This window comes from Monodelphis domestica, chromosome 7 (genome assembly GCF_027887165.1).
Source record: "Monodelphis domestica isolate mMonDom1 chromosome 7, mMonDom1.pri, whole genome shotgun sequence".
NCBI lineage: Eukaryota > Metazoa > Chordata > Mammalia > Didelphimorphia > Didelphidae > Monodelphis > Monodelphis domestica.
The window spans coordinates 213466769-213491502 of record NC_077233.1 but is presented as its reverse complement, the minus strand read 5'-3'; the positions used below and the strand labels follow the sequence as shown (position 1 = coordinate 213491502).

General features: G+C 34.9%; 1 protein-coding gene across 7 annotated transcripts in view; it reads right to left on the bottom strand.

Annotated features, from left to right (window-relative positions):
- Positions 1–1667: 1667 nt before the first annotated feature.
- LOC100013238 (cytochrome P450 3A4-like) overlaps positions 1668–24734 on the bottom strand; it is a 42641-nt gene continuing 19574 nt past the window's right edge. For 2 of the 7 annotated variants that reach the window (XM_056806472.1, XM_056806469.1), the window contains exons 2-14: positions 19690–19783; positions 17516–17568; positions 13899–13998; positions 13042–13155; positions 12510–12598; positions 11265–11413; positions 11044–11136; positions 10306–10352; positions 9691–9763; positions 7323–7483; positions 5701–5927; positions 3837–3999; positions 1668–2935 (exon numbers count right to left, since the gene is read on the bottom strand). In XM_056806472.1, coding sequence (XP_056662450.1) covers positions 2840–2935; positions 3837–3999; positions 5701–5927; positions 7323–7483; positions 9691–9763; positions 10306–10352; positions 11044–11136; positions 11265–11413; positions 12510–12598; positions 13042–13155; positions 13899–13998; positions 17516–17568; positions 19690–19783 — 1459 coding nt within the window. In that variant the 3' untranslated portion in view covers positions 1668–2839. Of the gene's footprint in view, positions 2936–3836; positions 4000–5700; positions 5928–7322; positions 7484–9690; positions 9764–10305; positions 10353–11043; positions 11169–11264; positions 11414–12509; positions 12599–13041; positions 13156–13898; positions 13999–16300; positions 17485–17515; positions 17569–19689; positions 19784–22957; positions 24014–24734 lie in introns of those variants that run through there. The other 5 variants (XM_056806473.1, XM_056806471.1, XM_056806474.1 and 2 more) reach the window with 4 other exon arrangements.

Here is a 24734-nt window from a genome sequence, read left to right as displayed (position 1 = left end):
ACATTTGACTCATTTGAAAATTAAATTGTACTAACAAAAACCATCCTAACTATGAAAATATAAAGCTGTCACTCCTCACCTATATCTCTTTAGAAGTTCTAAAGAGAAATACCTGAAAGTGTTCTACTAAGGCCAAAATAAAGAGTTCAGAGCAGAAAAGCAGGGACCACATCTTGCCCCAAATCATGCCAACATAAAAGCAATGAAAACTTACAGAGCCCCAGAACAATTTTGAAATGTACAAGGCAAAAAATTCTGAAACTTAGATCAATTATTACTCAGTGGAGTGGGGGTCTTGAAGGATAGACCCCCTCTTCTCACTAATAATTTCCATAGCCCAGGACTGAAGTAAAAGACAGCAAGTTTACTGTAGCTCCTTAAAGGGGACATCCTCTGACTCTTGATAGCAAATTCTTAGCAGATGTTCTGCCAGCAAAATGCATGGCAGAATTGCTCCATTGGCAAAATGCAACGGTGGCAAGAATGCCCTAGTGGCAAGTGCAAGGATTTATATGTAAAACAGAATTTTTTGATAATAATATTGGCACAAGATGCTCCACCTCATCCAACTCCTTGTTGGGATGGGGAGGAGGTGCTGTGGCATTTACAATCTTGAGTGCTTGATTGAATCCTCAACAAAAGGTCATTTCCCCCATCTCCCCTTATCAAACTTGTGATTTTTTCAGGCTTTACCCATAAGTAGGCAAGGAGATAAATTTGCAGGGAACATGGTATCTTTAAAAATGCAAAAAAAACTAGGATTAAGAGAATGGTGTATACAGTGACAGCAATGTTTTTTGAAGAATAAATATGAATATCCACCTTTAGAGAAATATGTAAATATTTCTCAAATGGTAGAATTCTCTATTATGGGTGAGAAAGAAGGGAGACAACCTAGTACATAAAATGTAACAAATAATAATTCTAACATAATTTTGAAAGGAAAACCTTTAAAAATTTGAAAGTTTAATTAAAATTAAATTAAAATTAAAAATTTGAAAAGGAAAACCCTTAAAAAGCAGGTTTTACCTAGTGGAAACATAAATATAAAATTTCATTTTGGAAAATAATTCCTTAAAAATTATAACTAGTCAAATGAAAGCTAATTAACCCATAAGAGGTTTAAAAAAGTCAAAAGAATGAAAAAAGAATAACATGTCAAATATATGATCAGAAGATCAACTGTTATGGTTAATAGATAACAGAGAGATTATATTAAATTATGGATTACTATGAAGCTAGAAAATATGGCTTAGATAGCTTTTTTTTAATTATAAGGGAAAATTGACAAGATATAATAGAACCAGGAAGCAAGGTAGAAATTGAAAGAACCTACCAATCACCTCCTGATAAAAGATCCCCAAAAGAAAACTCCCAGGACTATCCTACCCAAATTCCAGAGCTCCCAGGACAAGGAAAAATAATGCAAACATCCAGAAAGAAACAATTCAAATATTGTGGAACCACAATCAGGAATGGAGTGCTTAAAATAAAACATTCTGGGAACTAAAGGAGGTAGGATTACAATCAATAATTACCTACCCAGGAAAACTGAATATAATCCTACAGAAAGAAAAATGAAATAGAGGAAATCCCGAAATTCCTACATTCAAACTTTGGATTTACTAAAAACATAAAAAAGTAAAGATGAATGAGAAATCATGAGGTATTTTTAAAAGTTAATTCACTTAAAAATTTTATTTAGCTATTGTTACATTCAATATCCAATAATTCTCATTTACCTCCCATTTCCCTGTTTGAGAAGACATTCCAGTGACCTCAAATATTTCTCTGTTTTGACAGTATCTAACCTAAGAACAACCTTGGGTAAAATGGAGGCCAGTCAGATACTTAAGGAGAGTAATTTGGAATATTTATAAGCTTAGGCATAAATGCTTTTGCTTTACAGTTTTTGTCACCTTAAAGAAAGTCTTTTTTGTTGTTGTTAACAAATTGTTTGCATAAATATCTGAGTGGTAAATAACTCAGAATTCTTTTAACACTTGTACAGAGAAAAGGAAAAGAGACCAACACTGAAATTTGGGGGTAAAAGTTTCAGTGGGACATGACCAAAAGAGTGTCCCTTGTGAAGAGCCCCTGATTCTGAACCTAATCCATGTCAGCCCAAAGCTTTTGTCAGGGTTAATATTCAAATGTTTATGAAAGGAATAGAAAAATAAAAAAGAAATAACTGAACTATTAGTCCACTTAACCAAGATATCTGTGGTTAACCCAGATTTCTGTTTCAATATTCTGATCAGTTAACTAACAAAAAAATTAAGATAAAAAATTCAACATGTCAGCCATCCAACTGAATGATATTAATATGATTTTAAAGTATACTAGATATCAAAAAAGGAATTTCCTGACATGTCTTTAAGTGATTTGTAGCAGCAGAAGGCTTTAATACAAAATATTAAAAATAAAAAATATGCCAGTACACATTATTATAATATTCAGTGTGAATATAGTAGTCATGAACTATTTCAACAGCTGCTCAATTCATGTTGTTCTCTATCAATCAGTACAATCTAGTAATATTAAGTGGTACTAGTATGTTGGGATTTATTTTTTTTGGAACATGATCAGTTAAATCAACATAAGTGACACAACACCACTAAGCATTTTACAATTGTCCTCAGACAAGTAGATCTCCAAAAGGTCATCTGCAATACCCATTAAATCCCTGAAGTTAAAAAAAAAAACTCATTTCAATTTCTTTGTTTGGTTCATAAGATAAATTAAGTTGCTTTTGATGTCCAGGGATATTCTGTTCTTGGAATATAGTAGAGAAATGTGAGACATGATTGTAGATGGGGATAGGTAAAGTGGAGGATTTCTAGTGTTGATTTCCTTTCTTATTCCTTAATACAGCTTGCAGGACAATAGGTACAGAAGGTGCAAGGAGTGGCCGATAGCTCAACTTCAAGGGAATCTGAAATAATTAAGAACATTTATTTAAAGTTCGACAAATTGTCAATGTCAAACAAGAGAGAAACAGAAATGGTTATAAATGCTTATGATATCAATGCATATGAAACAATATTATATAAATGGAGATAAACCAGCTAGAATGTCATAAACAACAATGTTAGATTGATATGATTATAATAGAAAGTTGGCATACAATTGATTTCAGAAACAGTCACAAAATGGATGATCTCTCTCTCTCTAAATATATATATATATATATTAATTATGTAGTCACGTTCTATTAATACTATTCTGCTCTAGGATAGAATCAAGAATTTTGGTGAAATTAAGTGATATCCTTAACTCCCAGACCTTTAACATTGCATATTTTTCTCATAAATAAGAGAAATTAAGAGGATCTGCTACAGTTTGGTCTTCAAAACTATATTGTTGGCTATCAAGAGCATTTTGACATTTTTGCTGTTGTTGTTATTATAGTTAAATCAAATTAATGCCAAAGCCAGTACCTTTGTTTTTCAGATCTTGGCCCTCTATATGTTTCATATTAATAATTATAGATCCAAAGGCAGCTGGGGGCTCAGTGAGTTGAGAGCCAGGCCTAGAGCCAGGAGGTCTTAGGATCAAATCTGGCCTCAGACACTTTGCAGCTATGTGACCCTGGGCAATTTGCTTAATCCCCCATTGCCTAGCACTTACAGCTCTTTGGCCTTGAAACCAAAATATAGTATTGATTCTAAGATGTAAGGGAAGGGTTTAAAAATTATAGATTGACTGAATACCTTGCTTACAATAAATAGGCATATAATAAGCAAATACTGTTAAATTTATTCATGTGGCATAAGACATTTTATTAAGATGAAAAAAATTTTAAAAGCATTAAAACAAAAGGTGTAACTCCTCACCTGTGTCTCTTTACAAGGTCTGAAGGAAAATTCCTGCAGGAGCCGGCTAACAGCAACTTTCATACTCATAAGTGCAAATCTCATCCCAAGGCAGTTTCGAGGACCAACACCAAAGGGCAGGTACACATAGGGGTTGATGCTCTCCTTGTTTTCCTTACTGAACCTTTTTTTTTTCAAAATGGAAGGAGAAACAAAGTGTAAAAAAGAAGATCCGAGACTTGTCAAAAGAACAATGAAACAAATACATGAATCAATCAACCAACCAATAAATATTTGTTTAGTGCTTTCTATTCTCCAAGCATTGTACTAAGTGTAGTGATAGAAAACAGGGAGTGATAAACATTCCTTGTCCTCAAGGACAGGAATCTTACAATATAAGGGAAGAAGGAAAACAAAGAGAATATCTATAATGCAAGCTATATATGGGATAAATAGGAAATAATTATCAGGAGAAAGGAACACATCTAAAAGGAATTGCAGAAGACTTCCTTTACAGGGTAGGATTTTTTTGGGGACTAAAGGAAGCCAGAGAGGTCAGTAGTCTCCTCATTTGTAAGAAGAACTGGAGAATGGAATTGCAAACCACTCCAGTATACTAACTAAGAAAACATCAAATGGACCCAGAAAAAGTCAGAAACAACTAAAATTTAAAAAGATTATTAATAATTTTTTTTATAATTTGAAGAAGATGCTGCTGATGAAAATGATATTGATAATGAAAGGAGAAGGTGGAGGCACCAGTTATAAGTACTCTTTGTAACTTTTCATTGTATTGTTAACCTTCTAAGGATGTTAGCTACCCAAGACAGAAGAGATAAAGGATATTAACAGAGAAGGAAGAATTAAGTGAAAGTTTACTCAGAATAAAAGAAACATGGGCATATTTATAGGAAGTAAGAAATGAGTCAATAAATAGAGAATGATTGGAAATAAATGAAAGAATGAGGATAGAAGGCACAATATACTGGAAGAGATGGGATGTAATGGGATCATTTGAACAAATGGGGGGGCTTTCCTTTGGTAAAAAGGAAAGTTATTTGATTATTCTAAATAAGCATAAAGGAGAGACTAGTGCTAGAAGTCATCTGAGTTGTGGGGGATGAGGAAGAGAGAAAAAGAAAGAGCTCACTGTGAGTGGCCTAACTTTTTTTACTAAAAATGTAAGGGAAAGTACACAGGTGAGGGTATTGGGAGATTTCAGAAGGGATGAAAATGTTTCAAAGAATCTTTTTGTAGAGTAGGATAGTGTGTGCATTTAGGCAAATAACTAAGAGGTATCAGAAGTAAGCTTTGAATTCAGGTACTCCTGACTGAGTGAAAAAATATATCCTCTGTTTGATATTCCCTAAAACATTTAGTCACCATTAAGGTTTAAAAAAATCCACAAAGAAATGATTCATGAAAATACACATGGTTACATTCATCACATCATATAGACTAGATAAATAAAAGAGGCAAAGATTATAGGATTTAGAGCTTAAAGAATTCAGATGACATAAAACTAAATCACTCATTTTTCAGCTTAGAAACTCTAACAATGATCAGGGTTCAAAACCCACTTCTGACACTTCTTAATTATATAGCTAAGTCCAAATCACTTATTCTATATATATGGTTTAGTTCCTTCATTCATAAAATGTGGAAAATAATGCAAAAAAGGTGCTGTATCAAAGCTATTGAAAGAGCCACACTAAGCATTATGCATATTGTTGTGAGATTTGAAGAGGCTCAGAGTCAGCAAGCTAAGCAAGAAACACAACCAAGATTGAAACCCTGATCCTCTCTCTCAGGTCAGTATTCTCTCTAAACCACTTCAACAGAAAATACTAAGCAGCTCTTCCTCTGTTTAAAAATAAGTGAGTACCTTTCAGGACGAAACTCTTCTGGTTCTGGCCAGTATTCTGGGTCACGATGAAGGACATAGGGAGGAGCCATCACCACCGTTCCCTTAGGAATCATCAAGCCATTGAGCTCAACAGGTTTCTTAGCAATCCTTTCAATCCTACCCGTTATGGGGTACAGCCTGAGATTTTCATTGATCACCATGTCTAGGTATTCCATCTGTACCAGGGCATCATAGGTGACAGCTTCCTGGGAAGAGAACAAAGACATTTATGCATAGTAAGGAGATATATCACATCTAGCCTTCACATGCATCATCTATTACCAACTCCATTGTCAGCCTGGTCAACAAATGTGACAGTACTCTCTTTTAGAGGAAATGAATAAAAATATTTTTACTATTGAATCTGTGGAATGTCGGAAGTCACTATAGTTGCCAATGTGCTAATGAAATAATTCAAAAATTGTAAAGTCTGGCACAGTGACCCCAAACCAAAAAATTATTTTGGTGGCTACTTCAAAACTGTAATTTTGCTACAGTTATGATTTGGAATGTAAATACTTGATATGCATTATGTATTCTCATTGCTACAAATTGAGAGGTTGAGAACCGCTGATTTAGAGTCTACATCCCCAACCATATCCCTTCAACCCATGTATTCAAGCAGTTGTTTTTCTTCGGTGTTTTTACTCCCTCAGTGTTTCCTCTGGATGAGGATAGTGGGTTTTCTCCTAGGTTCCTCCAAGTTGTTCAGGGTCACTGAATTTCCACTAATGGAGAAGTACAATAGATTGTACCACAGTGTATCAGTCTGTGTGTATAATGTTTTCCTGGTTCTGCTCCTTTTGCTCTGCATCAGTTTTGCCAAATGGTCAATGAGAACTATAGGGACACTTTTAGGAATTTATCTACCCTCCATTCCAATGTAGCTTGATCACTCATCACTGTTTAAATGGACTATTTCAATATCTTCTCAAGGTTATAGTCTAATCATAAGGAAATAACTGTTTGAATATTCCTAAAGTCATGATTATCCAATTGGTTTAAGGTGATCCTAGTGTGTAAAAAAAAAGTTCTTTGGTATAGACAAAATCAAATTTCCATACATGAGACATTTTGTCTTCTGCCTGAGTTTATAACTCTTGTTATCAGTCATATCAGAGAATGAATGAGATTCTGAGAAAAGGATAATCAAAGCAAGTAGAGGAGTGGAGGACAAGCAAGGAAAAAGGAAAGATAATATGAAAGGAAGGAAGGGGGAAATATAGTAGGTTATTAGTAGAGAGACCCAAAGTCATAAAGACAATTAGTATCAGAAGAGATGAGAATGAGTGCTAAGTGGTGGGAGGACTATGAAGTGGCTGTGTGAACAGAGGATGAATTGGCTTTTTTAGAATTTTGCCTAGGACTCATGCTGGTTTCCAAAATATTGCATTCTCTGCGAGTCGTACTTCATGTAAACTACTGGTGCCCCAACACACCTTTGCCTTATCTAACCATAATCATGCCCCAATAATGGGCAAATACACAGTTGGCAAATACACAATGATTCTGACAAAACTTCTCTTAGAAGATGAGGTAAGTGAATGAATAGGTACTAAGTTAAGAGTTCAGTGAAAATAGTTCTGTTCTCATCTTCTCACCTTGTTGGGCAGAAATGCATCTATCTCCTTCTGAAGTTTCTCTTGAATTCCAGGATTTGTAGCCAGTTGATAAAAAAGGAAGCAAAGGACAGAGCTGGTGGATTCATAGCCAGCAAAAATAAAGATGATGGATTGAGCCAGAATTTCTTCATCACTCAGATCTGAAATAGAGGCAAGGGAGCTATTTAGACCAAGTAAGTCATCATTCCTTTGTTATATCATTTAGTCAAATCCCAAAAACTTAGTAAAGGCTACTACATAAATCTGCTCAATATCTATATAAAATGACTTAAATAAGTTAATATGATGAGAATTCTCCCATCAAATTTATCCCCACAGGGCAGGGGAAAAGGTTATATAATTGGGGTTGTTAGACTTCTTTTTTTCTGTATCATTTCTTTCATATCTTCAGTATCTGTTCTTTCCATAAACATGCCTCATCCTCAGTTCTTGTTTCTGGGTGTAATAAAACTGATAATTCATTTTGGGGGATTCTCTCTTCTTTCTAACATATCATAAGACAGACACATTGGAAGGATATAGCAAAAGTTCAGGGTAGAGGGGGCCACTAGATGGCTCAGGGGATTAGCAGCCAGGCCTAGGCACAGAAGGTTCTGATTTCAAATATGGCATCAGATACTTCCTGGTTTTGTGACCTTTGGCAAGTCACTTAACCTCCACTGCTTTTCTTCCTTGGAATCAATACAGGAAAGAATCAAAGGGAGAAGGTAAGGATTTTTTTTAGGGGAGTCTGGATAAGTGATTGCAATAGGGTGGTTGTTGGTGGGAAAAAGAAGATATGAAGGAGAGATGTTTGAAGGAAGATGATAGACCTAGAGCTGGAAGGGAACACCTTGATTTTTCATTTCATTAAAAAAAGGCACAAAAATATCATGTGACTTTCTCAAAGACCCATAGGTTTCAGAGCTAGAAATTGAACCTAAGTCCTCAAACTTGAGACTTCATAATCTTCCCATTTGCCCCACTACATAAATCTCTGGTGAGTTTCATGAAGGGAAGGGGTACAGAGAGTAATAGTAAGTATTGATTACATTTGCTAGTTTCTGGTATTTATAATTAACCTATATCTTTTCAATGGACCATCATAACAAGCCTGTGAGATTGGTAGTACAAGAATGCTTCTCACCATTATTCAGATAAGTCAGTTGAGGTTCAGAGAAGTAAGATCACTCTTTGACATTTGCTATGCTGAGAGGATAAAGCAGACTAGAACACAGACCCCTGCCTCACAATTCCAGTTGTCCTTCCACTAAATCTTAAGACCAATTTCTTGAAAGAATGCTTAGGTACAAAAGAAGATACTAAATCATATTAATGGTTAAAATGAGAATAGTGATAATTAAGACATAATTTCAGTAGTTTGGTGACAGTTTTTATTTTGCAAGAGAAACTTGTATCTGAATTCAACCTCTTTTTTCTTTTCTAGATGAGCACAAAGGGCAATGGTCTAGGCCAGTGATGGTGAACCTTTTAGAGACTGAGTGCCCAAAGTGCAACCTTCATGCCACATGTGAGACCCCTGCCTTACCTTAGACAGGGAGAGGAGGAAGCTTTCCCATTAGGCTACTGGGCAGAGGGGCGGTGAAATAAGAAATGGCCTCAGCCTTGCACAGAGAAAGGAGCAGTCTGTTCAGGTATGCATACCACAGGTTCACCAACACAGGTGAAGGCCATGGGATAAATTAAAATAATAAGATTTAGAGCAAGAGGGCTCTTAATCATTTGGTCCTATACCGTGCTTTTTTTGCCTAAGACAAGGAATTTCAGAAAGGTAAAGTGTTATACACAAGGTCACATAAGTTCTTAGGAGTATAGTTATGATATGAGTACAGATTATCTTTCTTGAAAAAAATTATATTTTTCCCACTCCAACAGGCCTACTTCCTATCATAGGTATGAGATGAAAAAAAGACTTTAGAGTCATCATCCAGGCTTCAGACTAACTTGACCATTGTGAATTCTAATATATTTTGGGAAATTGTTTCCAAATTATCCTTCAGATTTCAAGTTATGTTTATAAGATGGCAAGGTGATATCAGAGAGAATTGGAGTTATATATGGGTTCAAAGATTTATTAGCTATGATCTTCTATTGCTTAAACTTTCAGCCTTAGTGTCCTCATCTCTAAACTGGAAATATTATCACAAGTTCACAGAGTTGTGATGAAGATCAAATGAAGTATTATATATAAAGTGCTCTGCCATTTTAAAACCTCTTAAAACATCTTGTCATCTTTGTTGCTGTTATTTGCCATTTTGTATGTTATCTAAGCAAATTGGAAATTTTCAATTATCACAAATAGTGATTTCAGGATTCTAATTGGTGAGTACTCTTATTCCCAAATTACCTTTTTGAGAGTGTGACTCTGAATTTTTAGAAGTCTGGGAATCCATCATAAGTTGAAGAAAATCTACTCGATGCTGAAAAAAATAATACAAAACACTAATTCATGTAGAACACTTGAGAAAACAGCTCTTAGCTACAGACACAGAAAGTTAACATCCCTCTTACAGATTAGACAACTCAGTTCTTGCTTCAGCAGTACATGTACTAAAAAACAGAGTATATAACTGAAGATCTAAATGATCAGAAGTCACATTGTGGATTCAGCTCAGTGACAGTGTTAAAAATTCTACCTAAAGGGATTTCCATCAAAAACTTCTGACTGAAAGCGCCTACTCCTCAAATGAATAAAATAAGGGCTTACAATCAGATTCTGGAACTTTAAATGGCTCTGTCCCAAACACCAGGACAGAGTTATGAAAAGGAAGTAGACATTAAAGAATTTAAAAGAAAATATTAAGGACTTCAGGAAATGAATTCTCTTAAGTCTAATGAAAAGGATATAAAGATAATTCTTCAATGGTGTAAAATATGACTGATAAGACACACTGATCACAATCTTACAATAATGTCATGGATTTTTTTTCAGCATCACTATAGTCAAAGAAATTGTTCTCACTGTGCCAACCAATGGACATATTTCTTCAACATCAGCTGGATTAGTTCCTAGATAAGCAAACATACAACAAATCAATATACCTATGTTTGAAGACTTTTTAGATAGCGAGGGTTGACAAGAACTTGAACTGTTCTAGCACAGCCTTCAAGAATTAAAAGTCAAAGGAATTCCAAAAACAATTGTCCAAGCAGGAACTTTGATATTAAACTTAAATTATTTTAAATTTGGGCCCAGATCCATAAAGCAGAATTTTGAAAATAAATGTAACTGGCACAGGTATGTTTTTTACCTAATCTTGCATAATCAATAGTATGTGTCAAGTCATGTTTTGGTACATAAATACATAAGTACATAAATAAAGAAGGATACACTTTCTCTTCTTGGATTTCAATTATGTGTTATATACTAAATTGCAGTATATAATTGAGTATGTATCTTATCCAATCTATGAGTCTGTAACTTAATTGAGAAATGAAATAATGTCTTTTCTCTCTTTATATGCCCAGAAACACAGATCAAAAACTCTGAAAAATATTAAATGATAAAAGTATATGGTCCTTCATGTTACAGGAAGTACACTAAAATATTTGAGAATCCAAATTGAACAAAAATTCTGTGGAGAAGCATGAATACCGAGGAAAGTGGATCACCAGTTCGACTTGTTCTACAGAGTATAAAAATAACTCAACCATTAACATTGTACACATATTCTTCTAAACATTGAGGAGGTTTACTCACCTTCTCTGTTTTCTTTCGTTCTTCTTTTATTTTTAAAATAGATTTTGCTAGGAAATCTGTTACATCCTTTGAAAATATGGTTATATCCAATTTCTTAAACAAAGGAATAAGGAATGGGAAAATTACTGAAGAAAAAAACAAATAAATCCTAATTAAACTGAAGGATTTTTATGCGAGATGCAATAAACGTTACTTGTAGCATAGGTGATGAACCAACTTACCTATTGAAAGAATGAGTGGGTCCCGAAAACTGAATCTAATTAACTTCCTGATTTTTCTGACAAAGGGATCATTTGGGTTATTTAAGGAATCAACATGTATTCCAAAGGAAGTACTGGTGATTACATCCATGCTGTATGCCCCTAAGATGCTGAGGATAGAAGAAAAAAAGGACATAACAGATATTTAAGCTTTCATTTTCAAGTAAAGACATGGAGTAAGACCTTAAGTTGGTAGTGACAAACAGTAGATATTGATGCCAGTAGATTGTTTAAAACAATACTTTTGGGCCAGAAATTGAAATAGAAAACCACATAGTAATAATATTCACATAATATAGTCTTTTTTATTTAGTTGCACATTTCTCAGCTATATTTTAATGTGGCCTGACCTGAGGGTCAGGTTTCCAAACTATGCTCTATGCTCAAAGACCACAGGGCAGTTTGAGAAAGAGGTGAACATGGTCAGTGGCATCAATTAAGTAATTATTCCCTCACAGCAATTACGTAAAAAAGTCCAAAGGCATTTCATGAGTGAATGTATGAGTGAATGAATGAATGAATAAATGAATTATTGAGTACTCAAGGTACAAAAAGCATAACATTGCTGATCACTGTTATCACTACCTGTTCCATTGCTGTTAGTAAAGTACTGGAGATATGAGAAAGATGCAAAAATATTTCTAAGTCTCAAGAAGTTTATATTCAAATAAGGTATAATATGCATGCATGCATGCATGCATGTATACATACATACATCAATACCTAAAACATAAAATTTAGAGCATCAATGTCTTCTTGTAAATGGTCAACATGAGATGGCCTTTGGATTCTGAAATTAAAAAACACCCAGTGCCCCAAAGAAGCTAAAACAAAGCCAACTCAGACATCACTCCAAAAGTATGTGAAATGTTTTATAAATGTAAAAGAGACTATTAGTCACTTTGAAGAATTTTTGTAACTTTTAAAGGTTTAGTTGGATGATAATTTTGGTAGCCAAAGTGCAATGGAATCAGAATAAGAAAATTTAAAGAAAAACAAGCAAAACTAGTCATCATTTTCCAATACCTTTCTCAAGGAATTTAGCCACAAAGAGAAAGGACAAATTATGTTGTCTCTTAAATTTGCCTTGGTAATCAAAAAGTCAGGACAATAACCCTAAAGTGGATGTTTTAGTTTTGGAACAGTGTAGCAGGAGAGGGATTTCAGCAAGCAGGGTCTTCCAATGCTCCTCATATTCATACTTACTCTTTCAGAGTTACAGGCTTGCTTTTCTCGGCTTCTTTCTTCATGTTCTTCACTAACACATCTCCATATTGTTTTATGATGGGAAACATCTAAATGTCAAATCACAACAGTTACATGTGGAAAACAGGGTTTAGGAATAAACCACATTTCCTAAGCCAGAAGAAGCATGATGACATTTCATAAATTTGCTTTTCTCTTTTAAAATGTATAGAATGATAGACCTAAAGTGAGAACAGACTTTAAGAACCATGTAGTCAAATTACTTCATTTTAAAGATGAGAAACCCATAGTGATTAAGTGACTTGACAATTATTGATTTAAAAAATCTCATTTGACTATCAGGTTCTTTAACTCCAGAGATAAAGTTTTCAACATTTTATTATCAAAAATAGAAAGCAAAATATTACCATATATAACCCTTACATTTATTGACCTATTAATTAGACTTTATGTGGAGAAAAAAATCATTGGAAGTTTCTTACTTCCCTCTAGACTTAGTCTTTTAGAATGAACAATGTTTTCTCTGCTTTACCTCCTTAAGTTTTCCACCTGTAAATACTGGAGACAGCACTGTTCGCATCCTCTTCCATTGCTCATCTTCAGCAATTGAGATGGCCTTCTCCAAAATCCCTGATAGACCAAGCATCTAGGAGAAAAAGGTAAAAGGCAATACTACATTAAGTAGAACCAAAATTAAAAGTCCATTGCATTTTCTAGTATATTGACCTAGTTTTAAAAAACCATTTCCTTCTGCCTTGGATCAATGTCCACTTGGGCTGTCTCTCACTGGTGAAGTGGTGGTGAAGATGGTGGTGATGGTGATAACGATAGTATGGGACACCTTTTCTTACTTCCTGTCTGAAGTAAGCTGTTACTTCAGCTATTCTGCATTACAAGTGAGGTAATTGTTCAATTATTGTTATGGATGGTCAGTGCCTCCTCCACAAGATGTTTTAGCCCACCATCATGACTGGGAGGGTTTGGCCAAAAGGAGGAAAGGAGCCTTAGAGGTATTTCCAAGACTGTCTCCTTTGCCCATCTCTCTGTTGAAGGCAGCTGTTAACAATTATTGCCCATGGATATGAGGAAGAGAGAGACCTCTTTCCCTTTAATATGGCCCTGGAAGAAAGATTAAAAACAAGTCTAGTTGGTGGTTGGTAGGTATTGCCACTACCGAGTTTTTTGGACCAAAAAGATATTAGTGGGTTTTAAATTACCCAGAAAAATCTGTTTTCTATCTCCCCCTCAAGCTGAATGGCCTTTGCTTGCCTTGTCTTCTATGAGAGTATCAACATTGAAGCTAATGTTTGTAGATAGTTTAAAAATTGTGTGACTCTTAACATGCTTAGAGAGCTTTCCACATAGTATTATGTTTGCACTGTCACTTACCCGACGATTAGTGAAGACAGAATAGCACTCTTTTACCATTACTGTTTTGATTGTCTCTGGGTCCATGATGGCCAACACAGGTTTTGTGCCATCAAAAAACCTACATCCCCAAATGGAACAAATTATATCAGTCAGCAAGTTAGACTGTTTGAAACAGAGTTGAGACTATATATTGACACTGATAAACTCACTGCTCCCTTATGTTTTTGTTTTTTTTTAAGATGTAGGACTGAACCAAGAATCCAAAATATAAATTATCAGTGAATATTCATGAAATCCTTAACTTAAATTAGAATCCTGCTTCAGACACTTCCTAGCTCTAGACTGCATACAAGTCATGAACATCTCTCAAACTCAGTTCCTGAAAAATGAGGATAATAATATCATTCACCTTAGAGGGTTGTTGTGAGAATCAAATAAGAGGATGTAAAATGAGCTTTGAAAACTGAAAAAGTAGACATTTCCTATTTTTATCTTTGTTGCTATTACTGTTATTATCAGAGAAATATAAAACAAAGTGTAATGTGAGGTATGATGGGAAAAAGGAAGAGTCCTGAATATCAGACAATAGTTTTTGAATTATACTCAGAATAAGGAAAAACTGGGGACTTTTGTGAGGAAGAATAAGCACAAGAAGATTTATGCACCAGAAAGATCATTCTAACAGTAGTATGAAGAGTGAACCAATTGCTATACGAAAATAACAAATGGGAGGAAGCTAGGTGACTCAATGGATTGAGAGTCAGGCTGATAAATGGGAGGTCCTGGGTTCAAATATGGCCTCAGCCACTTCCTATCTGTGTGTCCCTGGGCAAGTCGCTTAACTCCCATTGCTTGTCCTTACCACTCTTCTATCTTAGAACCAACATGCAGTATTGATCCACGATGGAAGATAAGTGTTTTTTTTTTTAAGAAATAAAAAAAGGAAATAACAAAAGACCCACCCATAATGAAAAATACTATCTACCTCTACAGAGAAAACTTGCTCTTTTTTTTTTTGCAACATGCTAATGTGGAAATGTGTTTTATATAACTTAACATGTATAATTGTATTATATTGCATGCCTTCTCAATGGGTGGACTGGAGAGGACAGTATTTGGAACATAAATAGTTTTAGAATAAATGTTAAAAATAAATAGTTTTTTAATTAAATATTTTTAATGGGGGAAAGTGAAACCAGGGGCCTCAACAATAGTTTATATGAATATAACAACTTTTATTATTGTTGCTAGTAATGGCAGTAGGAATAAAAAAGAGACTTAAGAGATGTTGCTGAGATAAGAGAGAGTAAAAGGAGTTGAGTATAACCCTCAACGTTATGAAAATTGAAAACTATGGAAATTAGAAGTTTCATATTCACAGATGGTTTACCAATGGCTGTAAAACTCCTTGAAAACAGATTAAAATGGAAATGGAAATTGCTTAGCAAAATAATGAAAATACAAGAGAGATGTTAATTTGTGAATGTCTAAATCAATATTCAGCTGCAGGAACCCATTAGTATTTTAGTTCAACACCTCTACTGTAGCTGATTGTACAAGAAATACAGAACTCAAATGGAATAGGGCCAAGGGAATAATACCCAACCTAGTTCAGTTTGTGGTATGTTGAAGTTGACTAGCATATGTAGGAGGAAATATCCTGAAGAAAGTAGAAAATGCAGGTTTGCTGTACAGAAGAGGGACAAAGTCTGGAAAGGAGTAATTTTGGAAAGGAAAAGTAGTAGAACTTAGAAAAGAGAACAAGTGCAAAAGAGGAAGAGTACAAATACAAAGAGAAGAAAATAAAGAGAAATACAAGCACACTTCCCTTGACCTTGCCACTTACTGAAACTATGATACTCAATTGTTCTTCCCTTTCTCAGCAAAACTCCTAGAAAGTTGCTGATATTTGTTTCTTCTCTTTCCTCCCTTTTTGCTCATTGGTGAATCTTTGGAAATGTGGCTTCTGACACCATAACTATCAAAACCTCTTTCTACATAAGCTACTAATACTTTCTTAACTGTTGTATAGGATGTCTTTTTCTTTTTCATCATTCTATGTGTATGATTGAAAATCTGTTACCCTAAAAAATGAACTACATATCCCAAGAGCCCACTGACTTCCTGTCATTACGTACTTCCTGTAGACAGAGGATAAAGGACGTGGACTTTGGAGGCTTCTTCTCTCTGATGGATAATCAACATTGTTGGTGGTGAGTGGGGTTGACTAAAAAATGGCTAACCAACCATGGGCTTGCGGTCTTTATTTTGTATCTTCTTTATTCCTTGATTTCTAATGATCATTACTAAACATCCTAAAATATATTGTTTTTATTATTAGAGATATAAATTTAATTTTTACAATGTGACTTTTCTGGGGAGGTTCAGATTTCTTTTGAAGCTAGGAATTAAGTACCAACCTGTTGGAAAGAGAAGTTGTTTAGATAAGATGAGCGTTCTTCAGAGCACAAAGCAATATATGATGAAAAAATTGGGTTGGAGTGACCGTGGAAAATAATTGGAAGTATTCAGGGCTAAGCACCGCAGGTATGCACCTAACCTGGAGAGACTGGATGATGATGATTATAAAGAAAATATAAGTGGTGCATGGAACCAATCAATAGATGACCCCCCTGAGAGTTTAACATAGAATTTAAAATTCTGAGTCATGGTATTACAAAAAAACTGAGATGTAACACAAAGAGAGAAGGCATGGTAAAAGATGATTGGAGGTCTAATAGAGTAGTATAGTGACTCCAAGAAAGGACATCAGCAGCCATGAACCTTTCCTGACATGAGGTGATCCTCTACATATATGTCATATATACATGTGCTAGGATTCTGTACCTCTTCCCAAATCCCTAGAATCTGGGTAGTTAATAGGAATGTCCAGAATGGCAGAGCATTAAATACTCTACTAATATTTGTCAGTTACTGTTGATTACTTGTGGAAATTCAAGTGAGACTAATTAATGTGATATTATATGATTTGTAGTTGCATATATAAACATGAATCACAAAATTTCTACCATTCCTTAAAATGATACTGTTGTTTAATTCTTTATAGTCACTAAGAATAATATTTATTAAATAGAAATCATCACAAATTCATTGGTCCAAATTCATGAATCAGAAATAATAAGGGTTCAGACAGTAAATTGAGGAAAGTAGAGAAGTCTTTTGAAGGAAAATTAATTTTAAGAGAAATAATGGTTGCCCTCCATCACCCTATGTGATATTATCCCTTTAATCATCTTTTTTCATTACTATTCTCTATTTCTTATTATTCCCTTTACATGTTGAATTGTACAACAGACTGGAAGCTTCTTCAGTGTAGGGACTCTCAGTTCTGTCTTTATATTTATGTTGCATGGTAGGTGCTTAATCCAGTTATTTCTTTCTTAAAATACATATTATCATATCTCTGAACTAAAACAAGGAGTATATATAGAATACATGATTTGGTATAATATCATATTAGATGGATCTTTTAAGATGCTACAAGACTGGCCTAGGATTCTGTGGCATTAAACAATTTTCCAATACATCTATCTTCACAAATGAATTTGAGCTAAGTATCAAGGAGGTCTTTGATAACTGTCCATTAAAATCAGAAAATTACTTAGAATACTCACCCCCAAGTTTTCCCATATTTTTTAAAACATCCGTAGTCAAAACCCTCAATACCCTGAAAAAAATTTTAAATCAGATATTTTAATGGATCCTTAGTAATTCATCATATCCTTTATTAGGAAATTAAATATGAATTAAATGTTGTTATACTACTGTTGTTATGCTCTCCATTTTGACTGGAGTATATATTGCTCAGACCTATTTCTACTTGTTGACATTTGACCCAAGATAAATGTGGTCAATCCTATGAAGACTTTCCTGATCCCTCCAGCAGAAAGTGAAATCTCTAGGATCCTAGCTCTTTTGATTGTAACCCTAATGCCTTTTTCATATGCTATAATATCCTGTTTAAAGGAGGGATTATTTCACTCATTTGGGACTTAATAAAAACACGAATGTTAAATGGATATACTCCATGCCCTAAGGTTCTTACTATATTTTCATTTATATTACCATTACCTCAATATATTTTATTGTCTATACTAGACAATAGGGTCTTCAAGGTCATCTACTATGAATTTTTTTCTTTGTCTTTCCCTTAGTGCAGGTGTTCCTAACCTTTTGAGTGTTGTGGGCCTTTTTCAGTGGTGTGGGAAGCCTCTGGACCCCTTTCCTAAATGACATTTTTAAATTCATAAAACAGACAGCATTTAAAAGAAACAAAATGTATTAAAACAGTTTTCAAAAATTTTGTATTTCTCATATTAAGAACCATTGATTTAGTGCTTAGCATAGTGTACCATTCACAGTAGAAGCTTTACAAATGTTCATTGAATAGTTATTGATACTATAACTATATATAACTATAACTTTTAAAAGCCCCTTTTGTTTTGACACTATCTTACAATTTCTGAACCTATTGCAATCCATTTTATAGTTTTATGAGTCTCATTTGATTCTCACAATAACTTGATGATGTAATTAGTAAATCAAAGCATAGAAGAGGTGATTGGTTGCTCTAGCTCAGCCACTGACCCTCCAATCCATGTCTTTGAACGCTACTCTAGAATTTTTATTAGTATATAACATATCTTCTAATGTAAATCTCCATATTCTGTCTCTCCTTCTTAGAAATCAACATCTGGAAAGAAATCCTCTCATGTAATCAGTTGAAATGCATAGAGGATAGATTAATGGTCTCAAAACACAGAAGTCCTGGGCTCAAGTTTTGCCTCTGATACATGATGCTGTATGACCCTGGGCAAAGTAATTAATTATGTGAGAATATTAGTTGTGGGAAAATTCAAGTGGTAATAACAGTTACCTCATCCTTGAATTCTTGTGCCAGTGAATTCATAGACTACTTGCTGTCCCCAAGAACACTGAGTTTCCTGAGAAATAGGATTCAAAAGGAAATTCCCTTTGCACCAATAAGTAAATCTTCTAGAGAAAGTTAGTAACACTAACAGCCACTCAAACAGAATTTGGTGTAAAACATTCAATTCCTTACACTTGCTACAAAAGCCCTTTGTCCAATAAAAAAAAAATTGTGTACACTACTAGACATACTACCCTATTAAACTGAAGAATAATCCATGATAGCTTATCTTGGGAAAATCTGAAGTCTTATAAAGAATCAGAAGTTTCTTATGTCAAAATTACTGGTAATAGCGCAAATGCAATAAATGGGAGAAACAGCTGAATAGATTGTGATATTTGAATGTAATTGATTGTATTATTAGAAGTGGAAAATATTAGAAATATATGAAGAGAAGAAAAGAGAATAAGAGTACATACCATTATTACATTTAAAAAATATCAACCACAAACTTGGGAGAAAAAAGTATCCAAGTAAAACAAATCCAAAGGGAATTCAAAAGCAGAGGATGTTTATATTAGTATACAAATATAATTTAGAAAATTTTAAAAATGTATAAATGATGTGGAGTCTGCAGGTTTGCACATATTTGTTTAGGTAAATATTTTTTTATTGATGATGGTAGTGAAGTATATAACAAAAAAGAAAAGAAAAGAATCAGCAGTTTCAAGACTGAGAGTCAAAATGTCTGATTTTACAGATGAGGAAACTAAAGCCTTGGGAAAATATTCATTTGACAAAGTTCATACTTAATAAGTTAAGTACCAGAAGAGGTATTTATATCCCAATCTCCTAAGGATAGAGCAAATGCTCTTTCTATCATCCAAAAAGAGGAAAGGAGAATTCATAGATACTCACTTTGTGATAGGAAAGAACAGTGCCAATGAAAGGAAGAGGTGTTGGTCCTGGAATTCCCAAGTTCTTAAATAACTTGTGTGTCCTGGTCCCATATCTATAAGGTAAAGTAAAAATACAAAGGCATTAGAGTCAAGGCAAAGACAAAACACATAAATGGCATGGTCCACCTATCGATAATCAGAATGGTTGAAGTATAAAGTACCTTGAGAGAAGGCTTTGGCTGATCAGCCAGTTCAAATGCTTGCCTTATCACCACCAAGCTCACTGCAAGCCAAAGAAGGCAGGATCCTCCACATCTCCGCCTAATGTCCCCTTTCTACATGAAGTACGTAATGACAGGAAGTCAATGGGCTCCTGGGAAATGTAGTTATTTTTTAGGGTAATAGATTTTCAATTATACATTTACCCCTGAGATCCTTGGAAGACTACTCTTTCTAATGGATCTTGTAAACATAACCAACTTTGAAATTACAATAATTTGGGAATAAAAAGAAAAGAGAACAAAACCAATGATTGCTAGGCTCATTGACAAAAAGCCAGTTAGGGAGCAGTCCCCTTTAGTACAAGAGTATACATACAAAACAAATGCATTCCACCCCACACAATTCAAACTACCACATCCCAAAGTTCACTTTGGATCTTCTGGTGCAGCTTGTGGTCTGTGGAGGCATCTTCATGGTGCTGTCTCTAAACAGTTTACTTTCTGGATTTGGAGAGGTAGCAGATTTCTTAACCTAAAATTATTCTCAAAAGAATTTATACTTTGCATTTTAGAATAATTTTCTACATGAAAAACACAGGGATCACTTTGGGAAGCATGCCTGAGTTATGAGGTATATGAATCAATTGGCAAGAGAAATCAAAAAGATTTAAAAAATCCAAATAAAAGGGATAAGAAGTTCTGGATGAAATATAGACTATCAAAGTCTTATGTGAAAAAATTCTCAGTAAAGTAAAATAAACCTATAACAGGTCTGTGAATCAGGGCCCAATTCAAGTAATTTCTATCCCACACATCTCTGGAATGAATGTAGTAATATTTCACTTGTTTGCAGCCAAGACTACAGGAAGTTGCCATATTATAAGAGAGAAAAAAGGACTAGATTTTTGTCTGATAGGTAAGTGTCCTTCCCTGCTCTGATTTTACCTTCACTCTCATGGATAGGGGGAGCCATTATGATAGTCAAACTTTGGGACTTGTCTGTGAGTATTTCACAAAGAGTGTGGATACAAGGCATTCTGTGTCTTAACATATGTCAAGGGCCACAACCTTGAGTCTCACACTAGGTACAAGTGCTTTTGTTTTGGCTCAGAAGTCCATCCTACCAGATTGGTTTGGTCCTTTTTGACCTTGTACTCCTTGTGTGAATTTTAAAACTACTCCACCCTACTCAGACCATACTTTAGAAGATTTGATTTAGCTATCTCCTGATTGTAACAATGAAGACACTCTCTTAACAGAATCAGGAATGTCTAGTAATTTACCTTACTCCACACTACTTATACATTCTTTAGGGGAAGATAAAGTTGTGATCTCCTAATTGAACAATGAAGGTACTTAGTTTTCACCTTATAGTGAAGCTAGAACTTTAAGCTAATTCTATTTTTAGACCTTAATACAAAAGGTGTTAAGTAACTATGAAGATTAAATTAATCACAAAAAGGTCAAGTAACTAACAAAAGGTGAACTTAACAAAGAAGTGTGAAGTAACTCTAAAAGATATAATCTATTCAAAAAAGGTGAGAACTAAAAGTGTGGGCACTCCTGGAGAAAACCTTTGATGTGATTGGTAGATGTGAAAATTTAGAGGTGGAGACACAAGGGTGAAAGCTCTATTATATTTGGGATTTTCTTTTGTCACTCCAAAACTTTCCCTGGAAAGTTGGATCTGGCTGATTACTTCCTGTGAGCAGCTTGGGTGCCAGTTCAATCCTGGAACTCAGCCTGGAGGAGCTCCCTCAGATAGCTTCCTTGAGAAGGTCTCGTGGTGAGTGATAAAACTAACTTTCCTTTCCCTTGGGCTCAGGGAGGCCCCTTTGACCAAGGCCTTTAACTCCTACCTGGCTCAGCATGAGCTGGAGCAGTTTAAATTAACTCTTTCCTCTCTCTCTCTCTCTCTCTCTCTCTCTCTCTCTCTCTCTCTCTCTCTCTCTCTCTCTCTCCTTATTTCCTTCTCTCTGTATTAATTAAAATCACCATAATTTCCAGATGACTTGGGTATTTTATTATTTGGGATTTTCTCTGGTGACTAATTAATTTAGATTTTAAGTTACAATGCTAAAGTTATCTTTATACTTGGCACTTTGCAGATAGTTTTGTGTTTCTTTGGCACTGTATAATGTCTCTTTTGTCCCCTTCTCCTGGAATCAGACACAATCATTAATAACACTCCCATAACATTTATCAATAAATGGCAGGTTTCCATATTCTAAAGCTTTTGGGTATGTATTAATATTATAGCAAATCTATCTATTTATCTATCTATCTATCTATCTATCTATCTATCTATCTATCTATCTATATTTAACTTATATTACTAAAGAATAAAAAATGTTTAAAAATCTTCTCAATACTGGTGGCATATGCTTGAAATACAAACAGGAGAGAAAAAAGAAAATTGAAATATTATATTATACATGCAAGGAAAAACTAATAAAAATTTTAAAAATAAAAAATATATAGCTTACAATTATTGACACATTGTGTCAGCTAAGGAAAGGCAGAATACAAAGGTTTCTCATGCAAAAATGAGATCCATTTCCCTTTTAACTTGGCCATGAATCACAATGTGGATACATTATGATTTTTGGAATAAAACAGTAATAAAGTAGATAATGTACATTCAAAGAAATACCAAAGTCCTCAAAATTTACAACAGTCCCATTAATTACAATAGCAAACATACTCATATTTCATGTAAGTTGCTGTATGACATAAAAAACCCTATGAATTGATGGATATTTGTCACAATTTTTATAGATATAGGAAATCTTTCAACCTTGGCAGATATATTTTTAAACAAAATAAAACTTATTTGGGCCTAGAACATCCCCAAGAAATTTAGATTGTGCTGGTGGAAGTAAATTAAATTGAAGCATTTTGCAGGAGCTCCTTTTGGTTCCTGCTTCATAGAAACACCTTGGTAGGAACATTTCCTTGTTTCTATACCTTTAATACAACATTCTTTATAATATCAATATTTTTAAAATCATTCAATCAGAAACCCCTACTTAATGGAAATTACTTCTGAAGACCCCTTAGAATTACCTTTTAAATTCTTAGCTCATTAAATTCTTCAAAGGTTGTTAGCCAGGTTGAGTCCATCCATCATCTATGTGACAATTAACAAACGCAAATGGAAAAAAAAACCATCTCTATGGGCTTTTATAATATTTTACAATATTTTGTTCAGTTGTCATAGGGGAAAGTGTAATAGAGAAAGTTAGTCTGGTGGTAAAGAGAGAGAAAGAATGGAGACTTCCCCTCTCAATGCAGGGTCCAGGAGAGACAGTTGCTGTTTAACTTGGCTGAGGGAGGTGGGGGTGAGTCTATAGGTCGCCCCTTCAGCCTCCCCTCAGCTATGGTTGCTCATCCAAACTGCTTCTTGACTTCCCTCTTATACTATGATATATAGAACTTCCCTCCTCAGAGAGAGAAAAGTTATTGTGCCCCCTCAAACTAGAACTGTTTCCCCCCTCACACTAGAATCAGTTGGGGAAGACAAAAAACTTTATTCTAATTGATCAGCTGGGGATAACACAAGGAAATGTCCGCAAGAGAGGTTTGTGAGGAAAGAGGGAAAAGGGTGTCTTTATTCTAGCTATCCTTCCTCCCTCCTCAAGTGGGGAAACCCAGGCCTTGTCAGCCTTGGGCCCTTGAGAGATTCAGCTTGGATGGAGCTGATCTTAGCCCCACTAGACACAGTTCAGACCCAGGGCACCAGGAACTGTGAGGTTATCTTGTTAGCTGCTTTGTGTCTTCTCAAGGTGGCTACTTCAGCTTGGAATTGGGGGTGGGGTGGGGAAAGGTGTCTAGTCTCCGGGAGAAAGATGTAAGCCTTTTCTTCAGGCTGTCTCAGGATTGAGAGAGCTAACTGCCTCTCCCACAGAATATTCTGCTCTCTTAAGATTCCAGAATCTCTCCTGTGACCCCTCCCCCATTGTGACTGAGGCTCCAGCAATTTCTAATACTGTAACTAGAGTTCTTGGGTTTGAAACCTCTATCACAAAAGGTAACAAAATATATCTAATAGCTAAAACACAGTAGGTTAAAATGATTCAGTGTAACAGAATAGTATTGAATACATTAATACATGGACTTAAAACATCACATTTAAATCTTAAAGCAAAACAATCTGCAAAATACAATAAAATACAGAGACTTTCAAAAAACATTGGAGTCTGAAAAGGCTTAAAAATTTCAACTCCATTCCCTTTAAAATTCCTTTCTCTATCTGTTTAGATTCTTTTTTTTTAGAGCTCTTGGATCTCCCATAGTGAGGGAGAACTCCTTGCTGAGCCTAGTGTGAAGGAATCTGAAATTGAATCTTAGAGACTGGGCAGGCCCAAATGGCACAGGGTTGTAGGGAGATGAATTTCTCCCCTGAATCTCAGGCAAGATAAGTAAATGGATCATTGCACTCATGAATGGTAGAAGCTGTTTGAAGTAGGAAAGGTACTCTTCTTTCAAAGAGTGTGCCATGCTTTTAATTTACTTCCTGTTTGGAAGAGTAAAAACTTTTTCCCTTCCCCACTGAGGTAAAATGCTAAGGAGTAGTTTGTTTCCCCAGTCACATGGAAAGGGAGTTAGGAGACTAATTGTTGCCTAAGGAAAATACACCCTGGTTTTTATCAGTTGCCTGAAGATCATCTCCAAGTTTGTGAGTTCCAAGGACACAGATACAGCCACCAGCAGTTTGGGACCCAGGGCTGGGGTTGGGGCCTAATGAGCAAACAGAGTCCAGGGCCAGAGATCAGAAGGAAGCGGTATCAGCAACACCAATTCCATAGGAGGAACTCTGGCTCGGGCAGATGGCCATGAGAAG